The 25,714-nt window shown below is 46.2% G+C and overlaps 2 protein-coding genes across 4 annotated transcripts; one reads left to right on the top strand and one right to left on the bottom strand.

The window, feature by feature from the left end:
* The first annotated feature begins 836 nt into the window (after positions 1 to 836).
* Positions 837 to 13,767, top strand: cep164 (centrosomal protein 164). The gene is made up of 27 exons (XM_079165932.1): positions 837 to 969; positions 1,441 to 1,524; positions 2,055 to 2,166; positions 2,758 to 2,983; positions 3,130 to 3,294; positions 3,385 to 3,501; positions 3,612 to 3,692; positions 3,901 to 4,005; positions 6,605 to 6,658; positions 6,747 to 6,883; positions 7,240 to 7,800; positions 7,877 to 8,008; positions 8,162 to 8,357; positions 9,031 to 9,105; positions 9,253 to 9,375; positions 9,463 to 9,606; positions 9,775 to 9,858; positions 9,944 to 10,012; positions 10,136 to 10,395; positions 10,502 to 10,687; positions 10,915 to 11,095; positions 11,198 to 11,305; positions 11,593 to 11,692; positions 11,821 to 12,183; positions 12,279 to 12,351; positions 12,450 to 12,569; positions 12,736 to 13,767. Exons 2-27 carry the CDS (start codon positions 1,446 to 1,448, stop codon positions 12,830 to 12,832), a joined length of 3,948 nt encoding a protein of 1,315 aa, XP_079022058.1. The 5' UTR covers positions 837 to 969; positions 1,441 to 1,445; the 3' UTR covers positions 12,833 to 13,767.
* Positions 13,768 to 13,910: 143 nt separating this feature from the next.
* On the bottom strand, positions 13,911 to 23,746 carry sidt2 (SID1 transmembrane family, member 2). Of its 3 annotated transcripts, XM_079165839.1 has the most exons (26): positions 22,961 to 23,746; positions 22,758 to 22,876; positions 21,915 to 22,079; positions 21,735 to 21,780; positions 21,352 to 21,453; positions 21,051 to 21,134; positions 20,804 to 20,969; positions 20,347 to 20,440; positions 19,994 to 20,049; positions 19,755 to 19,781; positions 19,067 to 19,105; positions 18,891 to 18,968; positions 18,224 to 18,339; positions 18,062 to 18,135; positions 17,888 to 17,954; positions 17,737 to 17,810; positions 17,519 to 17,642; positions 17,128 to 17,245; positions 16,636 to 16,772; positions 16,168 to 16,276; positions 15,767 to 15,843; positions 15,593 to 15,639; positions 15,391 to 15,496; positions 15,140 to 15,250; positions 14,830 to 14,943; positions 13,911 to 14,686 (listed from the first exon to the last, which is right to left on the bottom strand). In XM_079165839.1, the coding sequence occupies exons 1-26, from the start codon at positions 23,192 to 23,194 to the stop codon at positions 14,624 to 14,626; spliced, it is 2,547 nt and encodes an 848-aa protein (XP_079021965.1). In that variant the 5' UTR covers positions 23,195 to 23,746; the 3' UTR covers positions 13,911 to 14,623. The 3 variants fall into 3 exon arrangements, with proteins under 3 accessions (XP_079021965.1, XP_079021966.1, XP_079021967.1); XM_079165840.1 differs by lacking the exon at positions 19,755 to 19,781 and having other exon boundaries at positions 19,067 to 19,108; XM_079165841.1 differs by lacking the exon at positions 19,755 to 19,781.
* Between the last annotated feature and the right edge of the window lie 1,968 nt (positions 23,747 to 25,714).

The raw sequence follows: 25,714 nt of genomic DNA, 5'->3' as shown, positions 1-25,714 counted from the left end.
GTATTCAGTGGTAGTATCCCGTGTAAGGATCACTGTAAACCTGGTCCTGGATATCTGACGGGCCTCTTACGGTTTGCTCATTCCCTACAACAGACACCCACACTTGGTATGCCCACGAGGAAAGTAAAAAGAAATGAAAAGTGGAAATCCAGTAGGTCATAGTGATCGGTGCTCTTGTGTGCAGGGCAAAATAAAAATATGAAGCACTTTGTATACATACACATCAACTGGAAGACAAATATAAAGAGTATAGCTCTCTTACCAGGCATACCATAAATGCATTTCGCCACATGTTATTGTTGTCTTTCCAGATTCTTTCTGTTGGCCGTCACTCTCATGAACAATTAATCAGACAAACTGCACCTCCATTTGCACTATTACCACCATTTGCACTAATATCCCAAATCCATTGTCACTGTTGTTGTTGTTTATGTTCATATACATTCTTCGATATATATTTATATTGTACATAGTAGTTAAATGTTACATTTCTATGCTTAGTTTCTCTGTTCTACTTTGTTGTCTTTAATGTCCTTGTTTTTATATTTTTTGTGTGTATTTGTATATTCCATGTATGTAAGTTGAGAGCAATGTGTATGTACCTCTCTATTTTGTATGCATTCATATCGGTACATTAATAAAAAATCAGACAGTCAAAATGTTTCTCTAGTCCTTGTTGATAACAACGGTTGGATGATATTTTTAAATCAAATTAAAATGTGTTAAAAATTTCTCCACGAATTCGTCTTTTACGAGGACACCTGAACGTTTCAAGTGGCTCAGCCAATCGGAGCCACGTATCCATCGTCAACAGGAAACGGGCGAAGCGTCCTTGGAGATATCGTTGTTACCGCTGCTGTAACTTTAGCGTCTTTCTCCCCTCTGCGTACACAATGTCTGTGTTAAACTACTGACAACTACTCGATACTCCCACAGAGGCTAATGAAAAAACGATTGAAAGTGTGGAAGGTAAATCACGTATCACCAGTAAGCTGTTCTCCAGCTAACTTAGCTGGCTGAGCTAGCGTCAAGTAGCTGGGAGCTAGTTAGCTAAGAGGCTAGCTTAATTAGCTTAGCTCATTCCTCCTTCCTAGCTGTCATTAACGTTACTGTTACTATTACTAACCATTTCACGTAGATTTTTTAGGTTTATCGAGATGTGAATGTGGCTTCACTGTTTATTACAGGCTTAAGACACGTGTAATAAGCTCTCCCTTTGTCCAACTCTAACTAGCTTAAAGAAGTCAGTGTGTTGTGTTGTGTTCAGTTTACCCTCAGAAAGAACTCTTCTCTCTCTTTGTGTCTTCTAAGTGAAGACATGTGGCTTTCGAGCAACCTTGTGTAGTCGCCTGCCTCTGAATTACATGCTATACAAATATATATACACAGAATATCTCCCCTTCTCGTGCCATTCAACTGGTTTTGTGTATTTCTCTGCAGTAGCCATGACTGCAGCTGCTCTCATAGGAGACCAGCTGATCCTTGAAGAGGACTACGATGAGAGCTACGCGCCCTCTGAACAAGGTACACAGTTAATATTCACCTGGGTGTATATCTACCTTCATGGATAGGATTGACTCTCTGTAGATTACATCACAGTTAATATTTACTAGCACCTCATTTGGTGGCAGGTGTGAAATCCTCATCTTGATTGGTTTACGCTGATATGTTGATTATTGATGAGAGATAATGGATGCTCCTTTCTGACAGCATCAGTATGGAAAACCTAATGTAGTTGTATTTGCGTTGTTTCACGTGTCCTATCTTGTATGCTTTTCATTGATTCATCTGTAAATGTGTTTTATACGGTCTTTTAACTGTGTGTTTTTATTTTATCACGTTGTGCTACCGGCTTAAAAAGTGCTATACAAATAAAAACTATTATTATTTATTCAATATCAATATATTGGATTTGTTTCCCCTCATAAACTATCATATCGGTCTATGTCTGGGGGGATCACTGAGCCTTAATGAATCGGTAAACCTACTAGATGCTGTGTAATGTACTAGACTTACATTCATCTCGCCCTCATATCACTCTTTCTCTCATCCAGAGATCCACGAGTACGCGAGAGAGATCGGCATTGATCCCGACAGTGAGCCGGAGCTCCTGTGGCTGGCCAGGGAGGGCATCGTGGCCCCTCTGCCCGCCGAGTGGAAGCCTTGGTAAGTAAGAGGAGACGGAGGCTGAGGAGAGGAGCCCTGGGAGCATGCCCCCCCCCCCCCCCCCCCCCCCACAGAAAACAACCTTAAAGAGGCTGCACAGGATGTCTAATGAAATCATATTTACTGTGGAGGATGTGGTGTTACGGTCTTACTCCGGGTTTCTGTTGCTCGAGCCATACAAGCAGCCCCAGCAGCAAGCTCGATTAATCGGAGTGTGTTTGACACTTATGTAGTTATGTAGTTATCCGTGCAACTAGTCAAGGGTGGAGGTAGATGCTGGATTTGATCATGTAAAGATATAGTGTGAAGGGTTTGTATTATATTGATGAATGAACAAACAGCATCTGAACCGAATGAAGCCTTTTCTTCTCTATAATTCAAGCCACTGTTGGGCCTAATGCTCCGCCATTTCTGCTCTGTGTGCTGCTGTCGACTGAGATGCTAAAAATAATCATTAAGTCAACTAAAATACACAGTCATAACTGTGAAATATTAGCAATCAGCTTTATTCCTTCGTGGCCCAACAAATCTCTGAGAGGGTTTCTTTTGGAGGTGCCGAAGTGACCCTCTCTCGCGTTTCCTCCCACGCAGCCAGGACGTGACGGGGGACATCTACTATTTCAACTTCTCCTCGGGCCAGTCCACCTGGGATCACCCCTGCGACGAGCACTACCGCCGCCTGGTGGGACAGGAGCGTGAGCGCGCCCAGCTCACGGCCGCCGGAGGAGGCGCAGGGGCGAAGAAGGACAAGAAGAAGAAGAAAGAAAAGAAGGAGAAGAAAGAGAAGAAGAAGAAGGAGCCGCTCAAGACTCCTGGAGTGAGTGGTTGTTATATTTCTAAATCATTATTATCATTAAACGATGGGTCAGAGATCCCTAATCAACTTAGTTGAAGTGTTTCTGATGTCTTAACATTCTTGGTCTCGTGGCTTACTTCTCCCACTTTGTCATTTTCCCCCGTCAGCCGCTGAGTTCCGCCCTGGGACCCCTCCCCTCCCCGCTGGGCAGCCTGGCTCCTCTGAGAGGTCTGGATGCTCCTGGACCAGGACCGCTGCCCGGCTCTGCTCCTGCTCTCCGGCGGTCCCTCGGCAGCTCTGGGGGCCTGGAGCCCCTAAAGACATCCCTCGGGGTACACCGAGGATACACTTTTTGAATTGTTAGCCTCTCCCAAACCATCACACTGTACATCATTCTTTAATGAAGTTCTTTCTCTGAACAGGGCCCCCGGAGCAGTGGAGCAACTAGTGTTTTGGGCATGAGGCAGGAGGAGAGGGTGTCTCTCACTCTGCCTGGCTTTGATGATGATGATGATGATGAGAAAATCTCAGAAAACGAGGTGCAAGACAATGAAAAGACAAGATGATGAAAGTTGTCAGTTTAGCTGCCTGTGGCTCTCAAATGTATACGTGTATGTCCCCATCCAACCAGACATTGTCACTTTTTCAGCCGAGTCCTCGTGGTTCAGACCGGTTATTGAAGAACCTTCATCTGGACCTGGATGCCCTCGGAGGAGGCCTGCAGTACGAGGTAGACAGCATCATATGCTTTGAACAGCATCGATTCTATTCCACATCTTCTTAGAATAGATCTTCAAATACGAGAAAAATGTCTTCTTCTTATTGAATGGTTTATCAGTTCCTGTGTGGAAAGTTTTATATATGTGTGTGTGTGTGTGTGTGTGTGTGTGTGTGTGTGTGTGTGTGTGTGTGTGTGTGTGTGTGTGTGTGCGCTCTAGGACAGTGAAGCCAGTGGTGGAGCTCCAGCTGAGGAGAGGACAGAGCCAGAGCTGCAGGACTTGGCCTTATCTGGAGATCACAGCCCCGAACCACCGTCCCAACAGGTAGAAACACTCACACACACACACACACACACACACACACACACACACACACACACACACACACACACACACACACACACACATGTTTTTATGTTATAGATACTACATCTTGTTTTGAAGTTTGGTCCAGGACGTCTTGTTTCCTCACATTCTCTGTGCATCACTACCATGCAGTGGCCTTTTCTTGTTGTCTCATGTAGCTGTGACTCTAAACCATCTGTTATTCCTTCTCTCTGCCTCGTGTGACACCTTCACACCTCTCCCCTTTGCCCGGGTCGTGTTGGTGTAGCTGCTGTGCTGCTGGGATCTGTCCTATGGCCACGGCTGTCACTGTGTCTTCCTCTTTGTCCTGCTGTCCTCCTACTGTCACTGTTACTGCTTTGCTGTCTGAGACTGTAGATTAGGAGCACATCAAAACAATGAATACTCTCATTTCCATCTATTCTATTTATCCCCGTTGGAAGTTCAACTCAAATGGATTCTAAGAAAAGTCCTAATTTATGAATCTAAATTTATTTTACATTACCTATTAATGGAGGTTGGTAATGCATTTATTCTTTGTTCTAAAATGACGCAATGGTTCAGCAGAACTAATGCGTATTGATTCGGTGAGTTCTTCTACACATTGTGGCTTTTTCGGAGAAGAAACTCTGAAACAGAAAAGTCCCATTTATCAAACAGACCTGCTCCAGTCTGTGTGTCTGTGTTTGAGTGAGAGAGAGAGAACTTGTCTGTTGTCATGTTCTTATTTCCCATATTTATTTGTTATGTGTCGGTTGTCTAACGTCACTCATTTTGTCCCTGCTAAATGCACGAACAGTCTGTTTTGCATGCAGTTGTGTTCAGATCATCTTCCCTTTCGTCACAATCTTCTTGTCTGCCTCCTTCCCCCACCTGCCCTCCTCCGTCCTCTCTCTCCCTTGTGTCTCTGTCTGCGACGGATGGACTCTCCTTCCTATTCCCCTCCACCAAGGACTCTCTGAGGGGACGCCACCTCCACCTGTCCTCACTGGCGGGACGCAGAAACCACGTCAGTGAGGAGGGGGCGCGTCCTCCCCGCGCCGCTAGACGGAGGGTGGCAGAGGAGTTAAATGAGGTGGAGGAGGAGGAAGACGAGGATCATCAGAGAGAGAAGGGAGAGGATGAAGGAGGAGGGGAAGCAGAGGAGGGAGGGACGGAGGGGAAAGGAGAGGAAGGAAAGGAGACGGAAGATGGAGAGGCACAAGACGAGGAGGCAGGTGGGAGAAAAAGCAAAGAAGAGGGGGACGAGATGGAGGACGAGCCGAGAGGAAGTAAAAGGTGTATAGAAAGCAAGAAGGAGGAGGAGGAAGTAGAGAGCAACGAGGTAGAAGAGGAAGGCGAGGATGAAGAGATAGACGCCGGTGGGGAAAGTTGTGTTGGAAGCCAGCGGCATGTGACCAGAGACAGAGGAGAGAGTGTGGAGCGTGACGAGTCAGCGGATAGTTCAATGGAGGAAGAGGAGAAGGAAGAGGTGGGAGCGGAAGGAGAAAAGCAGGAATTTGAGGAAAGTAGTGATGAAGTTGTAGAGAAAAGCTTTAAAAGTGATCAAGATGGAGGCAGTGAGGAGGAGGACAAAACCGACGAAGAGAAGCATGAGCTAGAGGGAAGCGTAGATGAAGAAGAAGGGGCGAATGAGAGCCAGGAAGAGGAGGTGGAGATAAATACCGAAAGAGAGAAAGAGAAGGAAGAGGAGGAAGAGGAGGGTGAGAACGACGAGGCTTTGGAGAGATGCTCCCTGAGCCAGAGGAGACATACAGAGAGCGACGAGGAGGTGTTAGAGAGACGCGTACAGAGCGAAGGAGGAGAAACCGAGGGGGGGGGACTGGAGGGAGACGACCAATCGGATGCCCGAAAGCCCCAGAATGCATCGGAGAGTGAGCAGGAGGTCGTGGAGGTTTCGGGGACTCGGGTCCGACCAGCCAAGCTAAGCGGGAAGACGATGCCGAGTGACCTTAAAACGCTTGACCGAAAGAGAAAAACTCTCGCTGGCAAGACGGAGAATGTGACTAAAAAATGCCCTCTTCCTGCAGAGGTAGGGTTCGGTGTTGCCTCTCTGTGTGTGCATACACCCCCCCCCCCCCTCTCTCCTCCCCTCCTCCTCCCCCATACATTCACTACACGACCCTCTGCAAGCGGGTGCATGTACTAGCTCCCAGAATCCAACTCCACTGCCTTAGGGGCTCCCAGTCTGAACGTCCTCAGTGGAGTATCATCTGAGCCCCCGAGGACTGGATTGGAACGTTCTGATCCCCCTTTCCCGTCCACAGTGCAGTTCTTTGGGCACATGCATAGCAGTTTTGGTTGTCGACACAGGACTCTCATCTCCCGCCATGCTCTCCCCCCCTTTTTCAGAGTCTTGCTTGCTTTCGATCACAGACCGTCTGACTTCAGCGTAGGCTCGTCGGCCTTGTTTGTGTTTGCATGTACGCGCTGCTTTTGACGTACGCTAGCCTGCGTGTGTGTTTCTTAGTCTCTTTGGAAAACCACAGCATGCTTCGATGTTTGCTGGTGCGATATTCGTTTGTTCATTCAGAAGCCGCTGCCTCGTCATTGAGTGCGTCTGTGTGTGTTGTTGCAGGAGTCCGAGGCCAGCGAGAACATCGAGGAGGCTTCATCCTCCATCGACGTCAAGGTACTCTGATCGTGCGGTGCGATACTTATTCACCACCATTCGTTTGTTTCAAAACTGTTTATCGTCAACCTGTTTTTGTATCCCGAAGCTGTCGGAGAAGGTGCGAGACATCAACGACCTGTCCGGCACTCTGAGTCCACTGGAGGGAGACGACAAAGAGGACACCAAAGAGGAAGAGGAGAGTGGAGGAGGGGCAAAGACGAAGAAGGCGGAGGCTGCCAAGAGGTTTGCTGCTGTTTTTGATATTGTTCCAGGAAAAGCACTGCTGTGCTCCAAATAAGTTGCACCATCTGTTGAAGTGTTTCCTCATCAGGTCTTGAAAGGGAATTGGAAGTTCATTTTTCCAACACAAATTCATTCGTTTTAATTTTCAGCCAAAATATTCTTCGTAAAAGTCCCAACTATTCAATTTATTTTGGTGAGACATGCAACTACATTGTCAAAAGAAGGGCATGGACTTTGAAGAAATATAAAAGTATTGTCCATTAATAAATAAAACGGAAAGATACGTGCGATCATATTTGTTATTTTCTACCTTTATTTAGCCGTAGTATTCGTATGACACCTTTCTCCCTCTTCAGGCATTTGCAGGCTCTGAAAGTTGACCGACTCGTCCTCCACCAGTCCAGCCCTTCGCCCTCTCTCTCCAGCCCGTCCCGTTCAGAGCAAGATGTCGGGCTCCCTCCGAAAACTGGAAGCCTCGGCACGTCTCCGGGGCTGCAAAGGCCCGAGACCTCCAGAGGTCGGCTGGTCCGCACCTCCAGAACCCGACTCGAAGACGCTGAACTCCGCTTACAACACCAAGAGGACTCACCGGGAGAAGAGCCAAGCTGGAGGATCCAGAGAGACAGAGAGAAGATAGAGAGGGAGGAAGAGGAAGAGGAGAGGAGGAGGGCAGAGAGAGAGGAGAGGAGTCTGAGGGAGAGGAAGGAGGAGAGGGAGAGGGCAGAGAGAGAGGAGAGGAGTCTGAGGGAGAGGAAGGAGGAGAGGGAGAGGAGGAAGGCGGATCGAGATGTGGAGGAGGAGAAGGAGCACGTTATGAAAGAGAAGACGAGTAGAATGCTTCTCCTCCAAGAGGAGCTGAGGAGAGAAGAGGAGGAGGAGGAGAGGAAGCTGAAGGAGGAGAGCGAGGACAGACTGAGGTGGGCATGGAAAGTGAAACATACATTCACGTTTACTGATAAAACATAAACAATGTCTTTAACCATGAATCCACAGGGCTGTGCGGCAGCGTCTCCTGTCTAAGAGGAGAGAGGAGGAGGCCAAGCTGAATGAGGAGTCAGAGAGGACGCTGGAGGAGCTCAGAGAGTCCGCTCAGCAAGAGAGGAAGAGGCAGCAACACCAACTCAGGTCAGAAACACTTAAAACAAATGTGCAGGAAACAACGTGAGGCGGAATCTGCAATGCAGACTTTCCCATGTCGATGGCAACAAATTCTCCTGCTTTATAGAACATGACCCGTGCAAATCAACCGATCTCAAATCATTTGTGTCGTGTGCTCAGGGAGGAGAGCGAGGTCCTGCTGAAGGAGCTGCGCATCGCTCTGGAGGAGGAGCGAGCGGCGGAGCGCGGCCGACTGGAGGCCCAGAAGAGGCAGGACTCTGAACGCCTGAAGGCGGAGTCAGAGGAGGAGCTTCAGGCGGAGAAGAGGAGACTCCAGGGAGAGAGGGAGGAGAAACTGAGCTCTCTGAAACACGAGGTGAAGCGGATCTTCTTGTGTCCTGCTCGCTTTATGATTTCATTATTTAGTCATTAAAAACGTCAGTGTTTACATTTAGTCATTGCATCTCTGCATAACTAATGAGAGATATCTCATTCGACACAAACAAAGCTAAACACACTCGCAGACGAACAAATAGCTGAACAATCGATATAATTAAAGTGTCACTTTTATTAAGCAATCTGGAGTACAACAAAAGAAAGAAGAGCTCTTGACATACATGACGTTTGGCATATTAACCTGGAAAACGTAGCCTGAAGCTAACTTTGCAAGTTCTATTGACTTACCCTCCTGTCACCCTCTTCAGTGCAGTTCAGTTTTAGTTTATTTCCTGTCTGAATTATCGGTTATGATGGTGCCATCAACCGTATTACCGACATATTTCGGGTTATAAATCCACAGAAAATATGCTTTTAAAACCCATTTTGAAAGTAAAATGTTTAAGAAAGGCATTAACAGGATCTAACTCAACATTCTCTAAACACTGAGGCTGTTCATGTGTTGTGTTCATGTAAACATCAGACATAACTGGAAACACCACAAGAACCAGACCTTTTTGTTCGTTCTGTTTGGGGGTACCTGGTGGCATTGGACTTGAGGGACTCGGATTAATGATCTGTCCATATGTTTGCTCTGCTTTGTCCGTTTAAAGGTGAAAATCACAGAGAGGAGGAGGGAACCCATGAGTCCACGGCCTGAACAGCAACTGGCAGGGTACCAGCGAGAGGTCAGAGGACGTGTACACACACACACACACACACACAGATTCTGTACAGAATTACATCATCATGTGGATTTATTTTCTCTAAATTTAATTTCACTGGAATATAACTTGTTGTTAACTGTAAACTGACCTTCGCCGTCGGCCGTCTAGCTGGCTGATGTTCTTCAGGAAGTGCGGGAGGAAGTGCAGCGCGATCACGAGAGGAAGCTGGAGCAGCTGAGGGAGGACCACCGGAGAGAGATGAACAGCATCAGAGAGAAATACCTCGACGAGGTCGGATGGTGTTTACCTTTCACAATCACATGCTCTCTATATATTGTACCATATTTGATTCAATATGTGTGTGTGTGTGTGTTCCAGGAGACTGCTCAGAGGGCGCGCTTGCTTTCTACTCTGCAGGAGGAAAGAGAGCATCTCCAGGCCTCGCATGCCGTCCAACTGGAGAAACTCCGCATGCAGCTCAACACACAGATACAAAAGACACAGCTGACGCACACGCGCAAGGTGAGGCCAGACGGACCAGAGGTCCAGACCAAAGTAGCTAGCAGCACCAGCACTAAAAGTCATCAAAATAAATCATATTTTGTTCACCAACTTGAAATAGAGTAAAGGGAAGCCTTTTCTAAGATAATAAACACTTTATTCCACTTTATTCCTCATTTCTTCTGTTAGGAGTCAGAACTGGAGGATCTGGCCGATCAGATGGAGCTGAGAGCCAAAGAGCTGAAGAGCCAGGAGGCCATGCTGCAGACCAAGGTCTGCTATCCCATACTGTATGTACTATTAATCACAGACACACCAACCTGAACCACAGGGACTGATGGTTTCTGTCTCTTATCAGGCGGCAGATCTGAAGAGGAGGAGGAAGAAGCTTGGGGAGGAAGAGGAGGAAGTGGACAGACAGATAGAGGTGGGACATCCCACTTTCTCTTCATGAAAAGAGAGATTACATTCACCAACCGCATCCATCTATCTAACCCTCTATTTCCCCACCTGTGTGTGTGTGTGTGTGTGTGTGTGTGTGTGTGTCCAGGCCTTACCCCGGCTGATCCAGCAGAGGGACCAGCTGACGGAGGAGCTGGAGAGGATGAGAGAGGAGAAACATCAAGCCAGAGAACTCCTCCAGCGAGCGAGGGAGGAGAGGAGCGAGGCCAAGGAGGAGGAGGAGAGGCTGAGGGAGGAGAGAGACAAAGCCAGGGAGGAGAGCCGGAGGGCAAAGGAGGACAAGGCGCGACTGGAGAGCAAGGTGGCGCTGCTGCAGGAGAGATGCGACCGCCTGAGTCGCAGAGTCGGGTACAGTTTCACGCATGCTATTCGGTTTCAGCCAATGAAATTACTTTCCAGTGTTCCTGCGCAAGATTTTAAAGGGATTATGTTTTTTTTTATTTTGTCCGATCAGTGAGCTGGAACACAGCGAAGGACTGAGCGCCTCCTCCAGACCAGAACCTAAACAGGACAAGAAGAAGGCAGAGAAAGCCGAGGTGACGGCGCCCTCCAGTGACAGGGGAGACTCATCGCTGCATGTGGAAGACCTGGACGACTCGTCGCACTCCCCTGTACCTGACAGCCGCGGCAGCATGGACGAGTAAGGAGGGAGGGAGAGAGAGAGAGAGAGAGAGAGAAAGAGAGAGAGATGGAAAACTGAGAATACATTTGTGATTGTGAAAGCATAACTTTTTTATATTTACCAGTACTTGGTCCTGGATGTTGGGACCTGGTGGGGATTGTGGTCATAATTTGGTTCACTGTTGATCAGAACATTCACGAGTGTGCGTTTATCCTCGTCCCTCATCCCCTCACCTCTGTGTCCAGGTTCAGACGCTACATCTCCTCACACGGAGCGTCCATCCACAAAACCAAACTCTTCCTGGAGAGGGAGAGCAGCCGGCTGATGGAGAGACAGGCGGCTCTGCGGGCGGCCCAGACCAGCTCCTCCCAGGACCCCGACCAGGACGGAGGGGTGACTGAGGAGGTGATAAGAACCCTCCAGCAGGTAGGGAGGAGCATAACTCACCTCCTGCAACAATAATGGTGTGACGACAGGTAGGTGACGGGGGTTGATAAGTGCTGCTTCCCTTTCCTGTCGCTCCGTCAGGAGGCCAGACACGTGGTGGAGCTGCAGCGGACGGTTCAGAGAGGAAACACTCTCCTGCGGAGGAAAGAGGAGCAACTGCAGCAGCTCGAGAGCTCGATAGCCGAAGAGGTCACGAGAACAACCGCCGTCTGTGTCTGAGCTCTTACTGTAGTACTCAGTTAAAGTGGTACTTCTCTGAGGAGCTGTTACACTTTAAGGTTAACCAGCACCGTCAGTTGTAGCTGATGCTGGAAATAATGATTTAAAATAAATCTATTTACAAATAAATATACAAATATAACACATTTGTAGTTTTTTTGCGCTCTGTGTTCCTATTATTTGTGTTTGCTGTTTTAAGGATGAATTAAATTAACAAGTAATTATTCACTTTTAGTTGTCTTGTTCTGTCTGTGCAGCCGTTCATTGATCTGTCCCGGCTGGCAGGAGAGAGGAAGGTGACTTTTGATGTGACTGAATCTGACCTCAGCAGCACTCTGGACCCACCAGATAGGACAGGTAACACATATTTAAGGTTTAAATACCAAAGAAACCATCAGAAATGATCATTTCAGCTACAATTAGATATCTCTTACCCTCCATCTCTCTCCCTCTCTCTCTCTCTCTCTCTCTCTCGTCATCATCAGGTCATCCCACCGTCCCGGACAAAGTCCAGGAGTTAGCGGAGTCCCTGCAGCAGATCTCAGGCCAGCTCCACACCGTCCTGAGTGCGTTGGGTTCACTGTCGCCGAGGCAGAGCGCCACACCTTACGCCGCCTTTCCTCCGCCTCAACATCACTCTTCCGCCTCTGCCTCCGTCCTGCACCAGATGCACACCCTGAGCTCCGGCTCCTCAGCTCCGCCTCCGCCTGTGAGGCTCTCGGAGCCGTTCTGGAACTGGGCGCCCCAAGGCAGCTCCCCAGCCACCCCGTTCTTCAGCACCCCCATCAGCAGTGGGCTGAGGGCCTCCGAGGACCTCTTCAACAGCCGATGGAGCCAGATATTCCCCAGTATGCCAACAGACGCCTCCTTTAGCTTTAGACTTAGTGAAGCAGCATTCATTCGTTAAAAAGGTTTTTTTTTATCAGTTTGTTCTGTTCTCCAGGAGCAGCCATGGACCCCATCGCCTCCAGCACCATGGGGTCTACTTCTGCTTACTCATCATACACTCCTGCTAGGTATCCTGCCACCTATACACCGACACTTTTATTATGGATTACACACATATCAATGTGTCTCAAATGAACTTGTGTGTGTGTGTCTTTGTGTGTTAAAGTGAACACGGTCGCAGCCTGCGGTCCGTGCAGAAGTCAGCGGAGGTGGACGGCCAGAGGCTGCAGGGGCTGATTGACGGCAACAAGAGGTGGCTGGAGATGCGCAAGAAGGACACCAGCATGTATCCTTCTATCACACACACACACACACACACACACTGACACACATTCATATAGTTGATCCTTCTCAATGTACCTGCTATATACCGACATGCTGACATACTGTACGCACAGCGTCACTCGTCAGACAGTTTCAATGCCGTCACGGTCTTTAACTCTGCCTTCCAGACCTCTGTTCACTCGCTATCGAGCTCCTCCGACCAAGAGCAGCCTGGTCCAGCTGGGCCTGGACGACAACAACCAGATCAGAGTCTATCATTACTGAGGACGCGACGCACGGTTCTGTCCTGTCGCACTGTGACTGGCAGCGAGGACTTTGGAGCGTTAACGGCCGGGGCGGTGATGTCAGCGGCAGTGCAAAGGTTTTCAGGGAAAGTCCAACCTCCTCTGCCGGGATTGGAGGAAGAGATGACTGCAGAGGACTTGGCAATTATCAGGGAGGAGGACTGAGGACTCTGTAGCTTAGAGCGGGTCGTCCTTTAACAACCACAATGTTGTCGGTTCGATCCCCGGCTCCTACTGTCCGCATGCCGGAGCGAGACGCTGAACCCCGAGTGGTTCCCCGAGTGCTTTACAGCAGCCCACTGCTCCTACAGATGCTCACGTTTCATTTATGTTCCTGTACGTGTATGATGATTGAAATGATGTTTATCCTCCAACATTAGATATGACTGTGAGCAACAGTTAAGGCACAATGTCATGTTTACAGCTCCACGCCAGACTTGGGGCCAAACTGTGTTTTTAAATGGTTATGTTTACGTTGGTGTCGAATGGGGAAAGTCAAGACAATCACAGAGAAGTTTTTACTGCACTTACTGTACTTCTTTTATTGAACCCCAGACATCCTCCCACGTATATCTTCATGTTGTGAACCCGTTTGCTGCTGCAGGCACGACAAAGCGCTACAAAGTAGTGCTTTAAGTTTCAGTTGATGACACGTTGCTTTTGTATTTATGACGCTGCTCCTGTTTTAGCTTGTGAGGAATAGAAATTAGAATCCCTTTTTTGTAAAAAAAAAATGGAGCCAATACACTTTTATTTTACATGAATTACTTCTTCATGTTCCACAGATGTTGACACGTCATTAGCAGTGAGCCATTGGTTAGTGTACACTTTGTGTGCAGGTAGAGAAAACATGTATTTTGTGCATATGTGTGCGTGTGTAAATAAATGCTGTATTTTTCTATGAAATATTTTAATAAATATAATTTTACATACTAACGTATCGTGTCCTAGTAGAGGCTAGTACCTGGTAGTCGTACTGTATATTATGTTCACAGAGAACCTCACGTGTGCGTTGTTTAAGTTCACCCTGAAGATCAAAGACAGAAGTCACATTCAGAATCTGAAAATGAAATCTTTATTCAGTAACCCGCTCATTGACATTAAAATCACATTTCCTCCCTCGTACAGTACAGTGCAGAAAATACCTTCGCATTCAGACTAGGGCAGTCGAGAAGTAAATACAATCATCATCATCATTAATATTCTCCAATGAGCAGGACGGCGAGCTGGAGCATCTGACCAATCAGAGCACGGTATGCGACATGATTAGAACATTAAAAGGCCACTGACAGACTGGACAGAGTTCATGTTCTCACATTTATGTTTGTAAACACACACACACACACATACAGCATATAAACAGCATAAAAACATTTCAAAATGCATCGCTGACTTGCAGGTCAAATGTAATGCCGACAGTATAAAATAAGTTAATTTCGTATAGTTTTTTTATTTTTTATTTAGTGTGTACGTCGTTAACATCCATTACAACGGTTACATCGACGATGGCAGCGAGAGGACAAAACACGCCAGCGTCGCTCAGCGTCCACCCGGGCTCTTCATTGGCACATTTGTGTCCATACAGGTGAGGGGGGAGGGGCTACCGCTTCTCCCTGACTGGCTGATTGGCTGTACAGCCCGGGGGGGCGGGGTGAAACCGGCCACTGGCTGTGCTCGTTTAAAACACGAAAAGGAGATGCAAACGGAGAGAGACGAGGGGTCGATAAGGCAGAGAGGAAGAGCCAAGCTCATCACAGGAGATCTCGCGTATCTAGAAGGCGAAGATCTTGTCTCTCTGGACGGTGTCGAGGTCGTCGTCCATGGTCATGAGGACCTGGGAGGGAACCCAAGAGGCGAGGGGTTAGTTCTATATTTAAAATATCACCATCAGTTAGCCCAGTCAAGTGTTTACTGTATTGGCATTAATTGTTCACATTTATGCTTTTATTTTTTAGTGTGCACGCCGCGTGATCGTACCAGGAAGGATCCGAACATGGCGATGGAGGAGAGGAAGTGCCAAATGTCGTGGTCGTCAAAGAAGGAAAGCAGGATACAGTCCCTGTTGTGCTCACGAGACTCCGCGGGAGTTTTCTGCGTCAGGAAAGAAAAAGAATACACACACAGACACGGTAAACTGATGCCACATTATGTAGAAAATACAGTCAACGTGTGCTCTGACCGGCTAAAGGTTTGTAAAACTAACGCTCCCGCTGTGTGACTAAGTCTACATCCACACTAATACGTAACGTAATGTATGTGTGTTTGTGTGTGTTTGTGTGTTACTGACCTGCCAGGTGCTGAGACCCTGGAAGAAGAAATACAGTGCAAGGCCCCAGACCACGGCTGTGAACAGAATACACACCAGCGCCAGACACTGGATCCTCTCACCGCTCCGCAGCTAAAACACACACACACACACACACACACACACACACACACACACACACAGAAAAAAAGAGCTTTATATGTTTGAACCATTTTCTGCTTTTTTTAATAAATCAAAACGCTTCTTAAAAACACGTAAACACACACACATACCTTCATAATGATGTAAAAGGCAAAGTAGAGCAGCAGGTTGCAGATGGCGATGGCCAACAGGTAGGAAGCGAAGTCGTTGGGTCTCTCTAGGAGGCCATAGGCAGCTCTACAGAGAGGAGGAAGAGGAGACACATAGATGAAGAAGTCATCATGTTGTTCTGAAACATTCTGCTCATTTTACAAACACACCGCGTTTACTTACAGAGACCAGTTGACTATGTTCCCCATAACGAGCAGAACCATCCGGTCCTGTCAGACAAAGGGAGGGAGACAAAGTTACGAGCAGGTGATTTGGACTTCAATACAGGACACAGCTGCTCTTATAAGAGTCTTTGTCAACTCGTGTTGAAGCAGATGTTTCTGGGTTGTTACTCACGATGTACATCGGTCCACTGCACTGCCGGATGCTGTCTGTGTAGATGATGTGCACCATCCTGCGCAGGATCCCGGAGTCTGAAGCAAATGTACACGGACAGATGTGAGCTGCAGTCCAAACACTACTCCAGAGGGTGCGGTTCAAACCCACAGTGTAAAAGTCAAGGTGACGCTTTAAAATGCGTTATTACATAGAAATACATATTTCATTTCACCGCACTACAGCACACGATTCTTCTGTCGCTGTTCTTTAGTCTAACAGATCTAACGTGATGCATCCGTCTTGTTTGAGTCTTATAAACTGATGCCTGCACTTTGGTAAATACGACCAAAAGGGAAATGATTAAATACACGTCTGAAACCACAACGGATTCAAGTCAACCACCACTAATATCAACTTACCCATCCGCCATCGGCCCATGTAGTACAGCTGTGTGCTGAGGAGCATGGTGGCCAGAATGTGGATCACCGAGAAAATGATCCAGAAGACGTTGTTTCCTTTCCCGAACACCTGCGAACCGATCGTCACAGACACGAGTGTGTTAAAAAGGGTCAGTGTGTAGGAGTTAGTGGCAGCACAGCGGTGAAGATGCAGATTGCAACCAACAACCCTCCCCAAATCCTAGAACTACGGGTGAGGGCTCTCTAAAGAGCCGGTGTTTGGTTTGTCCCTTCCAGGCTACTGTAGCAAACACAATCACTTTGACTTTCAGGTGATTATACACCAATGAAAACACATTTATGAATATTATATTTCATTTCTGCCGATAAATCTCCCTAAATCCAATAAACTGCTACTTTAAACATCACTCAGACCTTGTGGTGTACCTGTGTGTGTGTGTGTGTGTGTGTGTGTGTGTGTGCACGTACCACTCCCAGCACAGAAAAGAAGATGACCCCAGCCAGGCAGGCGTATGCAGTGTAAGCACTGGCGTTGATGTCTGGGTGTCTCTTCTGGTACAACTTCAACATACACAGTCCAGCGATCATGTACATGAAGGAGGTGTCTGCAGAGGAGCACAGAATCATCACTCGTCTGTCTTTTATCTCGTAACACAAAGAACAAGGAGGACATCGTTGCAGATCGTTTATCGTCCGTAGTGCTCTAACCTGGTACTCTGGGATTACATTAAACAGAACATGTGCAGACGTTGTGCTGCGTTTCATCAAGCAACTTTTAAAATGATCACCAGAGGAAAGCTCCAGGACCTTCCACTTTCCTTCATAGTGGCTTCAGAGTGAGTGCTGCCCCTTAATCGTTGAACAACATGGAGGATACAGCTGGCAAAAAGTGATTCTGCTACAAGAAACATGACGGAGGACGCGTGCAGTCCTGGTGGGAACACGAGCAGTGGGTCTTACCAAACTGGAAGTTGGTATAGTTGGGACAGACGTGGTAGCAGGCGCTCAGCAAGCCCTCCATCATCAGAGCCGTTCCCATGGCGTAATACAGACCGAAGTGCTTTGGGATGCCACATTCCTGTGTGGTGGGAGAGAGGAACATTTCACAAATACAACTTCTTGACTCTTATCTTCCCACATGTGCTGCATGTCCCTTTTAATCCCTCCCACTTCTGACTCATTAATGCGATAACCTGTGTTCACCGAGACGTTAAAATGATCGGAGAGGTGCTGCTGTGCACGTCACAGAGAAGAGCGTCTCCAAACAGTAACGCGCCATCAAGCTAACGATGCTAACGCTGAACGCCGTCTTTAGCTGGGCGTGTGTGTGTGTGCGTGCGTGTGCCTTTACCAGCGCGTTGACGTCGTTGCGGACCAGAGCTCTCTGGTGGACGATATCTCTTTTGAGGATGATGAGGAGGAAGAGGAGTCCCAGCAGCACGTAGCCGAGGTTACTGAGGATGTTGTTGAACGCGCTGTGTGCGACAAACAGCGCGTGTCAGCACTTTAAAAAGACAGGTGTGTGATCTGATGCGGCTTGTAGTGGACACATTGGAGCTAAACACGCACCTTAGCGCCCCCAGAGGGTGGGCACACAGGAAGTTGTAGAAGCAGATGTCCTGGTTTCCTGTGACGTTGACCACCTGAAGAACAGAGAGTCGGTTTAACATCTTTATTTGAAATCCTATGCTATATAATCACAGTTTTCAGTCTCATGTACCGTCTGATAGGTGATGACCAGCTGGACGACTGGCAGCGCGTAGAACACACCGATGGTAGCGATGTTCCTGCAGAGAAGACAAGCGTGAGACTTGTGACGATAAAAAGGAATCTTTGTAGTCGATTCCACTCTTAATGGTATTTTGTTTTTCTCTGTCAAACCCGACGTCCTCACCAGAAGTAGATTTGGTATTTCTTGCTGAGGATCCTCTTGTCTTTGCGGGACAAGTCAGCCACATATAGAAACTTCTGCAACAAGGAGAGGACATTGTTACTCGTCATCGAGGGAGATGAAAAAAAAAACAGCGTGACCCAAAGACGGAGACACGGGGCGTACCTTGGTGCGGACGATGTTTTTGTCTGAGTTGATGTCATCCAGCGTGTCATAGTCGTCCTCCTCCACAGAGCTCAGGGACTCATGGCGGCTCCGCCCAACACTGTCCAACGATCGCTCTGATGGAGGAGAGAGGAGAGAGGAGAGAGGAGAGGAGACAGGAGGAAGAGGTCATGACAAGATAAAGAAAAGAGCCTTGGTGGTTTATTTAAATGGTGCAAAGGTGTTCAAACACATCACACCTTTTGAAATGAGTTTGCAATTTCCAAACATACTAAACTGAAATATCAGAGTGATTGTTAGCACTTGGATCTGTGTTGTCTTGCTGTTCATTTCAATTGAATCAGATTAGGAATCAGGCCACTTCCTGGCATCAACATCTAAAGTCTCATCGATGTTTGATTCACAAAGTGCAGATTGGTTTGCTTTTTGAACTCTGATTAAACCGATTAGGCGGCAGTGTGTGTCACCAATACGGATGGCTAAGTGATGGAGGTGATTGAGGATTGGGCGACGTTTGAAAGGCTCCTGTCCTGATGAACAGAAACAAAAACAAAAACCGGTGAGGGACCAGAGCGGCTCGCAGGAAGCCGTCCGCGAGCCAGGCTGTGGAGACATACTGCAAAAGTGACGAGTGGCGGGACAGAGGAAGAACGGCGTGAGTCTGTACCATTGTATCCATAGTTGTTGTCGGTGGACGTGGCGCTGTCTGTGATGGCCTCTGAACTCAGTGTGCTGCCGTTGTCGGCTGGAGGAAACAAACAAAAAAAGGTGTGTGGGTTTAAATTCAACGTGCACACAAACAAACAAAGACATCATCAAAAGTAGAACTGTCCCAACACTCACCAAAGGAGCCGTATTCATAGGGGGAGGCTGGAATTTGGCCTGCTGACACACACACACACACATTTAAAACCAACAAGTAAGAATAGATGCAGACACACAATAGATGCAGAGACGAGCACCACTACAACCAATACTTAGTATCTTAACCCTGCACACTGAAGCACTACAGCAGCTGAATAGTTAGTGCATGAACACAGAGAGGTGAGGGAAGGCAACAACAACACATGCAGGGATCACGTTTCCGGGTTTTTTTTTCAGGCTCAAATGCCCGAAAACAAACAAAGTTTTAGTTTAAACGTTTAGTGAGAAATGTGAGCACAGAATGGTGCACATGCTGGTTGGTCTGCTGCGGTGAGAGTGAACGCTGCACGCGTCCTGCGCTTTTAAAGTCAAATCATGTCAGCACACACTGCAGATACACGGCGAGAGGTCGTCTGCAGCGTTCATGGTTATCTCCAGTATTCTATCTCATTCTTTTGTTTGTCTCGTGTGTCATCAGCATTGTGGACCGTATTGTAACAAACTCAAGACATGAAGGATACTGTGGCAAATACAGGCAAATACAGGCATCTCTGTGACCCAGGCCGTAAAAGCATGGAGCTCTAGTAGGTGAGTGAGTGCATGCAGATGAAACCACAGACAATAAACACAGTGAGAGAGACGAGCAGTAAGAACGGTGTCGTTATACCGTCTCCGTTCTTCCCGAGCAGAGAGGCTGAAGCACACGTTAGGGTGAGGGAGAGAGAGTGAAAGACACGCATTCAGTACATGAAGAGGTGTAATTGTTACACCGCATTGTCTAAGTGTAGGTAAACATCGTCTACTCTACAGTACAGGTTCAGGACTTTTAGTAGAATGGTACGCTTCGCGACGCAAACTAACGAGCCCCTTAACGGGCCAGTCCATCACGGCCAGTTGCTGGGTTACCTGTCTCGGCGGGCGACATGTCAGCAGGAATCTGAAACACCTCTCTCTTCTTCATCCTGCAGACACCCAGAGGAGAAACATGCAAATCAAAGTCATCTGTAATCAGCGTGGCGTTCCTCCTGCAGTGCAGCTGTATAAATCTACATCCTTTCATTAGACACAAGCACCCCCGGGGTCGAACCACCACCAAATAAAGAAAGTTTAAAGATTGTAAACTTGTAATGTAATTTATCATGTCTTTAATCACATTTAACCAAACTAAATCCGATTAAGGCTAATAAAACCGTCGTGACCTGGAATGAGGATTGCAGAGGAAATAAGAGAGCAAGATATCTAACTAACTGTTGACTTACCGCTTGTTCTCCACACAGGCCATGAGCAAGGTGAGCAGGTAGAAGGAGAGGAAGATACCCAGACAGAACAGCATGCCCATCACATACACCTCCGCTGTGGAGAGGGAAGACAGACCGTTCACACGCTAGTACCGCACGACCTTACCTGCACTGCACAATGAAATGATATGGCCACGGCTTACAACGGGGAGAAACGCACACAATATGCAGCAAGTAAAAAGTTAAAAACCTTAAGTTATGCATTGTTTCTTTCTCTTCTTCTTCTACTTTTGGGAGCCCTGGGTTTAATCAAAATGTTGCTCTTATAAAGATGCTTAATGTCCCACAGTTGCACGGTATATTCTACCCCAAAGAAACACAACCATGAACCGGACAATACCTCATGGGTATGTTAGCTTTTGAACCGTGGCCATTTTAAAAACCACTCGATGGCGTACGACTAATCCACGCGGCTCACATTTGATGGCAGGTGTGACGATCACGTCGATGACCTTGCTGCGGTTCCCGGCGTCGATGAGCTCGTCGGGACGGAGAGGGTAGAAGCGCAGCGGGCCGCCGCATGCCTCGTCCTCCGTCTTCACCACCACCACCACGTAGAAACTGTTGCTGGGAAAGTCTTTTCTCTAAATGACAGAGAGGGACGTCAGAAGATATTCATACGTGCGGTTTTATTACTGCGGGCGCCGCGTGCGTCGGACTCTTACCTGCACGGTGATTGCGCCTTTTTTGGTCATCGTCTGGTACATCCCAATGAAGGCCACGTTGTTGTCGAGGTCGTAGACGGGACACTGAAGAGAGAGAGAGAAGAAGAAAACAGGAGAAAGCATGAAATAATAATGAATGAACATTAAGAACATTACACAATCATTTGCACTGACTGTTGCAATGAGATCAGTTATGGCCTCACGTGGCTCAATGGTGTTACTGCATGCTGACAACAAAGCCAGGGGCCACATGAGGACATCAGCTGTCTGGTTTGAGGGGACGAGGGAGGAGGGGGTGTACCTGTATGTCCTGGATGGACATGACGGAGCAGGGAAAGGTCATGTCCGAGTTGACCTTTACGACCACAGTGTCCACCCCGTCCGGGAAGACATACTTGAAGTACTGAGAGGAAGAATAATAAAAAAGGATTCAGGGATAATTAGAGGGGATGAGATGAGAAAACACAGATTCAGTCTTTTCTTCGCTCTCTCGTGAGGGTGCGACAACAAATAACAATGTGATGCTGCTACAAAAGGCCAAACAGGGAACAAACAGGGATCTTCTCGTCACCCGTGCCCTCCATGGCCCCACTCACTTCCTGTCTGTTACCTACACACTCTGTGAAAGTAGCACCTAGTGCCACGCTCGTAAACACACAAAGCTTCAGCATCGAGCGGTCATACCTGAGGTTGCGATGGTGACGCGGTGAAGCTGAACTTCTTGTCCGTGCTGTAAATCAAAAAGGTGAAGAAGAACACGTCAGACATCAGCTGTCGGTCAAACAAAACGCAGCCTGACAGCGAACGCTTTGAGCCGAGTACTCGTCGTGTGTTGGTGTGTGATTATAAATGGACGTCACTCACTGCAGGATGAAGCTTTCGACGCGGCTGACCCTGAGCTGGTAGTTCGTACCCTGGGTGGAGAGGGTGGACACGTCCACAAAGAAGTACTGGGTCTCCGAGGCGACCCGGGTCGGAGGCTGGCACAACGTCCGGCCCACATGATTGTACGGGTACTTCCTCTGGTAGCTGGGGGACAGAGAGAGAGAGAGAGAGAGAGAGAGAGAGAGAGAGAGAGAGAACAGGCACCAGCGACTGGGTTTCAGCGGAGGAAGTGAAAGTCCAAAGTTTCTCAAGAGATCTGCTAAAACATGGCGTGCCAGTAAACTGCATGTGCGAGAGTGTGCCGAGGTAATTCTGGTGTTGCACAACAACAGAGAGGACCTTGGAGTGTGGGAGACACGGATCACATCACAGGTGCGCTGTTAGCCAGTGGCTAATAAACAGCCAACCTCGAAAAGAAAGAATGAATGTCTGCAGTTCTAGAAGATGTCCACACACACACAACTATTACACCTCCAAATAAGAGACCGCCGCCAAAACATGAACATTAGCTTCATCACGTGACACGAAGTCATCACTGTGTACCATCAGCACGACACTCCCTTAGGAGGAGCCTTGGATTATTACTTTGTATTATATTTATTTAACAATTATGAACCACACAGTGGACAAATATACTATGGACGAGAAAGGCAAGATTCTTAAATACACAAAACAGGATCGGCCTACATTGTAATTATACTATTCTAATAATAGGCAACAGAGGACACTATACTTTTGTTCTTCTTCTTCAAGGATCATGCTTGCAGGTGGGTCCAGTGTAGGGTACATGAAGTGTGTGTGTGTGTGTGTGTGTGTACTCACAGGCCTCTTAGGATGAGAGGGATCTGAAAGGACAGCACAGCTTGCTTCTGTCGCACCACGAACAGGATGGGACTCTCGAAGCCCTGTGACACGTCCACGGTTACGCGCACTCCCTCCGACTGACACCCACAAAAGAGAAGGAAAACAGATCTCTCACCACACTTACTAAGACAAATAACACCAGGGTGTTCGTATAAACTCACCTTATTCCTGGAGACGGTGTGGTTGAACGCATAGATGGTCTGGTTGTCACTGGTGACGGTGTCGTTGTATGTGATGTCGAATTCGGCATCTTTCTGGACCACGTTCTTGGTCTCCCCCAGCGCCCCACTACCCAAAACAAACTGGGTCACACAGAACCAGAGCAGGACCCAACAAGGAGCAGGTCCACAGCAGCTTGCTTTATGTCGAGACTTCCAGCAGCTCCGTAACACCATTTTGTCTGACACCGTCTTCCTAAAGTGGAACTGATATCTAACCCCCACCCTGCAGCAACACTAATGACAACTCCTCCCCATTCAAATACTATTACTCGGTTATTAAGCTAGCTTAACCAACAATAATAGTAGCAGCTGCTAACTGACGAGCTAAAGACACTGTTCACATTCGCTAATAAATTAGCTCCTCGTCCTGTTTCAGGTCCGTAACAAACCCCCCGTCGACTATGAAATCAATTGCACACGTCCCAACAAGTTGACAGCGGTCGTCAATCCCTCTTCAGCTGAAACACTGAGCCGAGACGTTAGCTAGCTGTGCTAACGTTAGCGTCGTTGGTCAGGACGCTGCTGCTGAGGCAGCTCCATGTTTTGATTATCGGGAGTTCGGGTTCCGTGTTAAAAATAAAACATCACGAAGTGTTTGTTGGTTTTGGTTTTTAAAAGTCTAGTCCAGTGTGAGCGGTTGTCACGGCCTGTATTTTTGCGGAGGCGGACGCCGCGGCGTTATTGTGCAAAGTGTTTCTCGAGCGGAGGGTTCTGAGATTCAGCGTGTTTACAGTGTGGAAAGGAAGAAAAAAAAAATCAGTGACATTAGCGCCCCCCCCTCTCCACGCTCAGACAGTAAACAAAGTGCGTCATGACGTCATGTCCAACCCTTCTACGACTCGAGATCAGAACAGGGTTGAAATATTATGATATATATATATAAAATACATACATTTCGTGTGTGTATGTTTATATATATATATTTATTTATTTATACTCCTGTTTTCTTCTTCTTCTTTTTCTTATATGTGTGTATATATATATTTATACTCCTGTTTTTTTCTTTTGTGTATATATACATATATATATATATGTATATATATATATATATATATATATATATATATTTATACTCCTGTTTTTTTTCTTTGTATTGTAACGTTACTGTCTTTTTATCTTATTTGTTGTGTGTGTGTCGGTCTATTATTCTATCTAGCTTTGTTGTGTATGTGCTTCTAATGTTTACCTGAATTATTTGTTTATTACATTTTGTCAATAAAAAAAAAGCTCAGATAAATGCAGGGGTACAGGTTCTGAAAATCTATCACGATGCTACAACTCAATAATTAGATAGCAGAAAAAATAAAATAATAATATTTATATATATTTTTTAATTATATGTCATTTGTTACACATTAGTCACAAAGCCACATTTCTTGTATGAGCAAATATACCGTTTCTGATTGTGATATTGATGATCTAGATGTCCTAAACATTTTTTTTTGTAATTATACCCCAAATCAGAATACCATTGTTGAGAGTAATGTTCCCCCAATGCAATGTGTTGACAATACAATGAAAGAGGTTTCATTTATAAATGTTACATATAATATGTAATTTAGAGCACGTTCTGGAACGTTTTTAATAGAATATTACTTATTCTTGGGATGTCTGTGTTCTAAACAAAGAGACAAGTTTTCTCTTATACAATCCCTATAACACATTTTTTTATTTTAATTTGAGTTTTAATGTCATATTTATTGAATTCCCTGGCACTTTGTTTCCTCCTTCTGTTCGTTGAACTTGTTTATATGTTACGGTATTTTTGTTGTTTGAATTTGTCTATCATAAATAAAGTTGGGGGAAGTCTTAACTTGTGGTATTTTCTGAGGTTCAGCTGTCTGCTTTGCTCAGTCGGTTATCCAAATTTTGGTAACAGGTCGCAGTAACTCCTTTCTACCACAGAGTGATGCTGTCTACAACCTGGTGAGCTGGCTATGTAATAGAATACAATTCAATTGAATAGAAAATACACTCAATCAAAGATAAGTGAAACACATTTTGTATGTATTTTTTTAAATCATAATTTACACTAGTGTGGGTAAGTCAGCCTCAAGATATTGAAAATGATTCTGTCTATATAATATTGCAAAACAACAATTACTACAATGATTTTTTTTGCGTAAATATTCATATTGTTTGTTTTCCTTTAACTCGATTATTTAAACCTGTCTTTGTAACGTCAGAGCTGTATATACATTATTTATATATATTATTTATAAAATGTATACATTTATATTTTATAATATAATATATAATACTGTATTTTGTATACAATATTTATTATTATTTATATGTAAATATATATATATATATATATGTATTACATTATAATTATTATATTTTACAATATCATATTATATATTATATAATATTATATATAATATTATATTTTGTATACATTATTTATTATTATATTTTATAATATCATATTATATATAACAGTATATATACATTATTTATTATAATTTATATACATATACGCATATATATACACATATATATGTATATATATATGTATTATATTATAATTATTTATACCTCTAAAGTGTGATTGTAGAATCACTGAATCATGGGAACCAGGGCTCGATATTGCGCACGTCTTCGTCGCCACGGCAACCCCAGTACGTGTTCTGGCGGATGAAGTCATTTGTTACGCCGATCGTTACCATGGTTACAACCTAGAGAGGGCGC

This window comes from Pholis gunnellus (assembly GCF_910591455.1).
Source record: "Pholis gunnellus genome assembly, chromosome: 9".
Classification (NCBI taxonomy): Eukaryota; Metazoa; Chordata; class Actinopteri; order Perciformes; family Pholidae; genus Pholis; species Pholis gunnellus.
This window is presented reverse-complemented; position numbering and strand designations above follow the sequence as displayed.

Excerpts from the sequence above, each read along its gene's own strand:
- sidt2 (XM_079165839.1), bottom strand. The coding sequence starts at position 23,194 with ATGGTGTTACGGAGCTGCTGGAAGTCTCGACATAAAGCAAGCTGCTGT. Across the intron at positions 17,955-18,061 it reads AAATACCAAATCTACTTCTG|GAACATCGCTACCATCGGTG; the intron begins GTGAGGACGTCG and ends TCTTCTCTGCAG. Across the intron at positions 15,251-15,390 it reads CCTTTTACATCATTATGAAG|CTGCGGAGCGGTGAGAGGAT; the intron begins GTATGTGTGTGT and ends TGTGTGTTTTAG.
- cep164 (XM_079165932.1), top strand. The coding sequence starts at position 1,446 with ATGACTGCAGCTGCTCTCATAGGAGACCAGCTGATCCTTGAAGAGGAC. Across the intron at positions 8,009-8,161 it reads AGGCAGCAACACCAACTCAG|GGAGGAGAGCGAGGTCCTGC; the intron begins GTCAGAAACACT and ends TCGTGTGCTCAG. Across the intron at positions 12,352-12,449 it reads TCATCATACACTCCTGCTAG|TGAACACGGTCGCAGCCTGC; the intron begins GTATCCTGCCAC and ends TGTGTGTTAAAG.